Source organism: Myotis brandtii, unplaced genomic scaffold (genome assembly GCF_000412655.1).
Source record: "Myotis brandtii unplaced genomic scaffold, ASM41265v1 scaffold337, whole genome shotgun sequence".
NCBI classification, from domain to species: Eukaryota; Metazoa; Chordata; class Mammalia; order Chiroptera; family Vespertilionidae; genus Myotis; species Myotis brandtii.
This window is the reverse complement of record NW_005362996.1, coordinates 324,983-332,844: the sequence shown is the minus strand read 5'-3', so window position 1 is coordinate 332,844 and position 7,862 is coordinate 324,983. Positions and strand designations below refer to the sequence as shown.

The following is a 7,862-nucleotide window of genomic DNA, read 5'->3' as shown; positions in this document are numbered from 1 at the left end:
CCTCCCCGAGTGCACAAATTTTTGTGCACCGGGCCTCTAGTCTATGTATATAAAAGCCTAAGTGACCGTTATGGCGGAATGACCGGAATGACCGAAACAACTGGTCTCTATGATGTACACTGAACATGCAGGCAGGTGAGCAGTTAGGGGCAAGCAAACAGGCGAGGGATTAGGGGCGAGCGGTCTTGGATTGAGAGACTGCCAGTTTAGGCGGGCCTAAACCAGCAGTCGAACATCCCCTGAGGGGTCCTGGATTGCGAGAGGACGCAGGCCAGTCTGAGGGAACCCTCCCCCTGTGCACTGGGCCTCTAGTTATTTAAATTATTGTTTAGACATTATTTGTTTCTTTAAAGTTTTAACATTTATTAGCATAAAATTATTTGTAATATTATATGCTTTTAAATCTCAGTTGTTTGTATTAGCATGGGTATATCTTTTCTCCTTTTCTGTGATCAGTCCTGTCTATTCAGAGAAATAGTTTTGCCTTTGTGTATCCTCACTGATTATTTTCTTGTGCTCTTTTTCTGTATTTTCTCTTATGCTTTTTAGTTAAACTATTTATTTCCTTTGTTCTATTTTTATACCGGCCTGATACTTTTCCATATTTCCTGCTTTGTTTTCATAATTTTCTATTTTAATGAATGAAATGTATAATTTCATTTTTATTTCTCAGCTGCCCTCATATCTTCATTTTAAAATCTTCACCAGAGTGTTCTTCAAAATTGATTTCATATTGGATCAATCCCTCATGTGTCTATTCTTCATAGAGTAGGTGTTCAACAAATGTTAAATATATCCCCATGCTCCGTAAGATCTTAACTTTTCTGTCTCTTACCACCTGACATTCTACATCTCTATTATTTCTGGTTTAGGGGCAGTTTGTATTGCATGCTTTTACGTTTCTTCATTTACCCATTCTGTGCCCTAATGTTCCCAGATATTAATTATATTACTCATTTTATAATTCTTTTCAGTATTTTTGACAAATGGTTTGTTATGACTCTTTACTTACTATTTTTAAATATAGTTCCACAAAAGGCAACTTTCATTTGGTATAAAATAGATAGGTGAACAAAAACAAACAGGTGAACAAAAACAAGTAGGTGAACAAAATAGGTAGGTGAGCCTGCTGTGAGCTGCTTCTTATGGCCTGAGTTGATGTGGAAAATAGGGCTTCCCCTATGCTGGGTAAGAAGGTCTGTTCTGGAACATTCCCACTTCCAGTAGCACTCTTCAGACCAGCTCTAATCTTGGAAAGATAATTATAGTTCAAAAGTATTGCCTTACCAGTTCTTTTGTGGTGTTGAACACAGCAAGAGTTGCTGCATGAGAGACACAGAAGTTTTGGCTTGCTGCCCAGGTGGTTGTATTTTCAGAAAAATAGAAGCACTTTCCTAGGTAACCAATCCAGCCATCCAGGCATGATTTGTGTTCAGTGGAAGATTCGTGTTTTTCTACAAAAAAAAAATGATTTTAAAACATATTAAGTAGTTAGGGGGTAAAAAGCCCTGAATTTAAAACAATTATCCATGTGAATGAAATCCACCAGGATCGCTTTGATTCTTCAATCTGAAACACTTCATTATTCACCCTTTACATTGTTCCCTAAGAGAGAACAACTCCCAATTTTATTGCTAGGTTGAAAGAAATTCTTGGTGAATGCTACTCAGGTAGTACTTATGGCTCATATTTAAGGCTTGGTGTTCTTCTCAAGTGACATACTATTCCTAGGCAATCAGACTCATTCCCATACATTATATGTACTTATATATTTACACACACATACATAAATATGTGTGTGTATATATATGCACACAGCATATGTACATATATACATCTAGGTACATATATAATTATGCATATACATATATTTATATATCTTAATGCCTTCTTCATAGAACGAGGTTGATTAATAATCTACATTCTATATAAACATATTTAGACGTGCATATGTGCACATGTATGTATACATGTATATAGAATATGTTTCAATGTATTAGTTTATAAATGTATACATTAAATGCATATGTATAATACAAACATTCATGTATAAATTATATACACATTTATATATGTACACCTATATTATAATATACTTATGCATATATTTTCAAACATCTCAAAATATTCTGAGTTATTTATAGGAGATATATCCATAGTTCACTATCATAAAGGAGAGATGTATCTTGCTGCTTTTATAGTTTAAAAGAAACTCATATTTTGTGTAAAAATGTGCTTATTAGGAGAGCAACAATTTTTCTCTTGCCCCATTCTTTATACCCATATGCTTGGTTGTGAATTATGAATAGGACTTAGAAATCTGGCCCATTATTTTAAACTTCATAACCAGAGAGAAAGATTACGTTTTGTATCTTGAACTCAGTTTTCATCCTTATAGACATAGAGCTCAACTAGAAACAGCTTAGGAAAAACATTACTCACATTTATATATTTGGGCAAAGTAGTCCACAACTAGATAATCTTCCACAAACTTCTTCCTATGAGTCTACAGTGAGATAAGGACCCTGTGACACATTATTAACTAAATCACTAAATATACTGCTTAGTCTTTTGATATTTCTTCAAAATGATACTTTCTTAATGAAGGAAGCTGTGTGGTGATTTACATTTTACCACAAGCTCCTTACATTATAAAGACTAAATAATACTGGTTTCAAAGGAAATTTCATATACATTAAGTTAATTTTATCCTCACAATATTTAATATAGCTATTATTCTCATGTTATAGAAAAAAAACATATGCTTATTCTGTATTCATAAAGATGTCTGAAATGATCTTTAATTCTGAACTTAAGTATGAAAGGTACACATATGATGAAATTTTTATAGGAGAGTTAACATGAACATGTTTTGGACAAGGAAAACTCACCTGTTAAAATTGTGGTCAATGTAATTATTAGAATAATCAGAAAGAAGGTGATGATGGTGATGATTTTAGAGGTACTAAGTCTCATATTATTCCTTTTTAGGTGTTCTTGTGACTTTACAGTAAGGTTGGAAGAGGTATCATAACCTATAGAAAAATAATCAGTTCTTCATTACTAATAAGTGAGTGTAGAATGTTTTGGAATTAGATCAATATACATAAACTAATCATATTACTATATACTATCAATTATCAATAGGAAATTAAAATATAACATACCATTTACAGTGGCATAAAATATTAAGTACTCATAGATAAATTTGATAAAAGACACGTAAACTGTACACTGAAGATTATAAAACATTGCTGAAAAAATTGCAAGCATAAATAAATTGAGGGAGATACTATTTCCATAAGTTCAAAGACACAGTATTGTTAAGATGTCAGTTCTACTCAAATTAATCCATAGATTCATCACAACCCCAAACAAAATTCTGAACATTCTATTTTCTTTTGTAAAAATTTATAAAGTTTATATAAAAATGGAAAAAACTAGAATGGCTAGAACTGAAAACTAAGTTGAAGGATAAACATTACCTGATTTAAAGACTTATTATAAAGCTACAGTTGTCAATACAGCATGGCATTGTTGTAAAAATAGACAAATGGTCTAGGATAGACCCAGATTTTTGTCAGACACAAAAAAGGATAGTCATTTTGATGAATGTTTCCTGAATAATTGGATATCCATATACAAAATGAATATATCACATTCCATATACAAAAATTAATTCCAAATGGGCCATAGGAGTGAATGTAATACCTAAAACTATAAAATTGTAAAACAAAGATTTCCTGAATCAAATCCAAAAAGCATTAATCTATAAAAAGTAACAAGTTGGACTTCCTAAAAACTAAGAATATCTGCTTTTCAGAAGATAGTGTTAACAAAAAATAAAAAGATGAAACAGAGATTTGGAAAAAATATTTGTGAAGCAAATGTCTGATACAGGACTTGTGTCAAGAATATATAAAGAACTCTTAATACTTAATAAGGAAACAAACAATATATTGTAAAAAAAAATCTGAGCAAGAGTTCAAAAGACACTTCATGAACTAAGACATACAGATGGCAAATTGAACATAAAAAGATGTTCATCATCACTAGTCATTAAAAAAGGCAAACTAAGCCAAATGTTGAAATCACTACAAATCTTTTAAAATGACTAAAAAAGTGGCTGACCACACTGAGTATTGGGGAAAATATGAAAGAACTGGAAATCCCATCCAGTGTTGATAGAAATGTAAAATGGTAGAACATTTTGGGAAGCAGTATAGAAGTGTCTTTAAAAAAACAAATATGCACCTATTCTATGATTCATCCATTCTACTCATAGGTGTTTCCCCCAAAAATGGAAGCCTATGTCCATACAAAGACTGGTACACAAATTTCTATAACAGCTTCTTTGTAATAACCCCAAACTGGAAACAATCCAAATGTTCCTTAATGGGTAAATGCATAAATAGGTTAAGGTACAGCTATATGAGTGAAAACTAGTCGGAAAAATAACAAGAGGAATGAACTATTGAGACCTACAAAGCATGGATCAATATTAAAATAATTATGCTGGATAGTAAAAGCAGAACCAAAATGAGTACACACTGTATGATTCCATCTATGTAAAACTTCAGAAAATGGAAGTCTGTTATAGTGACACAAAATTGATTTGTGGCTGTCACGGAGGGCATGCTGAAAGCATCAGTAAAAAAGATTACAATGGTGTATGGGGAAACTTTTAGTGTTGATGGTTGTGTCCATTATCTTGACCGTATTTGTGGATTCATGGATGTGTCATATATGTCAACATTTATAAATTGTACACTTTAAATATGTGTATTTTCATGTATGTCACTTTATCTAAATAAAGCTGTTAAATAGTATAACAATCAGTTATCTTTTATTCACACAGTGTGTACTGTTTACCTTGGGTAACTGAAAATAATTTGATCGAGATAGAAGAGATGAAGAGCATAGAGACAGTAATTTCTCAGGTGGATAAGGATTCAGAGTGGAAGGCAGGGACTGGCAAAATATAAATGTGCTTACATCACAAACCACATCTAGAGCTTGTCACAGACGTGCTTCTTACCTGAAGACTGGGACTCTCCTATACTTGTCAGGTTTAGGTCATCATCCATGTAGCCTTCTGAGTAAAAAAAAAAAATACAGACTGGTCACAGTAAACACACTGGATTCAAGATCCTTGCTCACTCCCTGGGTATAGCTTCGATAATATAAAGGAAGACAATTAAAAATAGAATACAATGTTAAGACAATCTAAAATGAAAATGCAACATTAATATAAAATATTATATTAATATTTTAATATTAAAATATTAAAATAATAATAAAATATTATTTTTCATTAATATAAAAATATTGGAGGTAATAGAAAAATTAAGAGAGGGAGTAATAGAAAAATAGTAAGAGAGGCAATAGAAAAATTAAAAATTAAGGGAGTCTCGGAACTCGAAGGCGCACCACCACCACCACCACCACCACCACCACAAGAAAAAAAAAATATGTCAGAGGTTCCTGGGAAATCACATAATTTCTTCCCTCTTGGCATGGTGCCATTCAAAGTTCATTCTACCTCATTGCAGTTTGAGAAGTCACTGGAGGTGGTTTGGACTCTGAAATGATTCTTCTGACTGTTGGATTCAGTGCAAAGAAAGTGAGAGTCAGTGGTTTATGAAGCCACCGGTTTGATTTTTCACAGCAGCATCCTGACCTACCAAAATGTTTAGTTAATTTTGACCACTAGGGATTCCCAGCCACGGAATCAATTCTAAAAAAACTGAGCATGAAATGGCAAGTTAGACTTCAGTGAAAGAAATATGAATTTGTTTTAATGATAATAATAGGAAAAATAATACCTAATATTTAATGTGTTTTTACTCTATGGTAGGCCTATTCCTGAGCTCTTAAATTTTATGATTTAATTTAAACTCAATAACATTACCAAACAGGAGCTTAAATGTTTCATTAATTTACAGATGAGGCAATTTCCTTAAAGTAACAGAGATGTTAAAAACTTTCTTAAAGGAATGCAGCCAATATGTGGCAGAGTTTAGATATTAACAGGCTCTGTTCATTCAACCACTATTATACTCTACAGCTTCTCTCTATTCAGGACTTTGCCACGAGTGTTCTTATATGCTGACCGTCTAGTTCCAGATGTAGAAAGCAGACCTCAAGTTAAACAACAACAAAAAAATGTTCTATTTGCATTATGCTAAGATGATTGTAATCATTTAATATCATTTGACAGAGGTGAGGATGAAATACAAGGATGGCAACCTATATTTCAAAGTCATCTCCTTGAGAGACAAACAGAGAGTAATGGGTTGGTATTTTTCAAAAAGCTGGGCTATAAGGTATAGAGTTCTCTCTAATTTTGTATTTTGAAGTTTTTAATGTATGAATATTATTTCACATCTGCAAAATAATTATTTTAGGAGGCAAGCAGGTGTGTGTGTGTGTGTGTGGGTGTGTGTGTGTGTGTGTGTACTGGTAGAAGGGTAGAGAGAGAGAGAAAGAGAGAGAGAGAGAGAGAGAGAGAGAGAGAGAGAGAGAGGAGAGATTGGGGAAACCTGTGGATAGATTCTTTCCATCAAGCCTTTATCTCTAGTACAAATTAATCCAAAAGTCTAAATGCCATTTTAAAACCATAAACTTTGTTACCAGGTAGCCATGGCCACATTAACACTAATTACAAACCATACCCCAAACGCTGGCTCACTCACTTGTCTGTGCTGCATTGGCTGAGAGCTGTTTGCTAGAAGCTGGCAGCCACACGGCTGTCTCAGGCTGCCGGTCTGGCTGTACTTGTTATTCTGAGATCCAGGCTGAAGAGGCAGCTTTTCCAGCTCTTCTCAAGGAGATAGCAGACGTCTAAGACAGTAAACCCAACCGCTCAGTTATATAAGCGTCTGAGCTGAAATTTATTCAATGTCCCTGCTGACTCAGTCAGGGGGTACACTTCACTTCCAGTAAGAGGAACTTCACTCTCTTGCAAGGGACTTCCATAATTACAGTACTTTTCCTATTTCTCCTGTGTGTTATCACTTTTATTTTTTTCTTGACTTCTAGTTCTTTTCTATGCCCACTTCACGCTATTCCTGCCATGTCTTTCAAAAGGAAATGCAAAAGGAAATGCTAGAGTAGAACAACCTACCTTTGGAGAAATAAAATTATATAACAACTAGAGGCCCGGTGCACAAAATTTGTGTACTGGGGGGAGGGCCTCAGCCCAGCCTGCCCCCTCTCACACTCTGGGAGCCCTCAGGAGATGTCCTACTGACTGCTTAGGCCTGCTCCTGCTGGGCACGCCCCTGCCTTTGCTCAGGGGCTGCTGGGGCCCAGTGGCAGCGGCAGCTTGGGCACAACCCCGTGCCTCCATTCTGGGGCTGCTGGGGTCGGGCCTCCCCCCGTGTGTAGTTCTTTCAGGCTCCGGGCCACGCCTGCATGTTGTTCTCTTAGGCTTGGGGCAGCACCCTGCCCCTCCTCCTGAACTGGTCGTGACCATTACAGCGTCCTGGCCTAATTTGCATATTACTTCTTTTTATAGATATATATCTAATAAAAGAGAAACATGCAAATTGACCACACCTTCACTATGCCAAGCCACGCCCACCAGCCAGTCAGAGTGACTATATGCAAATTACCCCAGCCAAGATGGTGGCTGGCAGCCACGGAGCTGGAGCAAGCAGGAGGCTTGGTTGCCCTGGCGATGGAGGAAGCCAAGCTTCTCGCCTGCCGGGGCTGGCTGTGGCCTCCACTCAAGGCAACAAAGTTTCAATTATAGAAGATAAATAAATCCCAGATACCTGCTTCCAGCCAGCCTCCACTGGGAGCTTGGGTGGCTGAAGGCCATGGCCAGCCTGCAAACAGCCATCAGCCCCTCACCCAGG

General features: G+C 35.8%; 1 protein-coding gene across 1 annotated transcript in view; it reads right to left on the bottom strand.

Annotated features, from left to right (window-relative positions):
• LOC102255402 (C-type lectin domain family 2 member A-like) overlaps window positions 1–6,810 on the bottom strand; it is an 11,429-nt gene extending 4,619 nt beyond the window's left edge. The window contains exons 1-4 of the mRNA XM_005871354.2: window positions 6,696–6,810; window positions 5,039–5,095; window positions 2,892–3,035; window positions 1,288–1,454 (exon numbers count right to left, since the gene is read on the bottom strand). Of these exons, the coding sequence (XP_005871416.1) occupies window positions 1,288–1,454; window positions 2,892–3,035; window positions 5,039–5,087 (360 nt within the window). The 5' untranslated portion in view covers window positions 5,088–5,095; window positions 6,696–6,810. The remainder of the gene's footprint in view (window positions 1–1,287; window positions 1,455–2,891; window positions 3,036–5,038; window positions 5,096–6,695) is intronic.
• Between the last annotated feature and the right edge of the window lie 1,052 nt (window positions 6,811–7,862).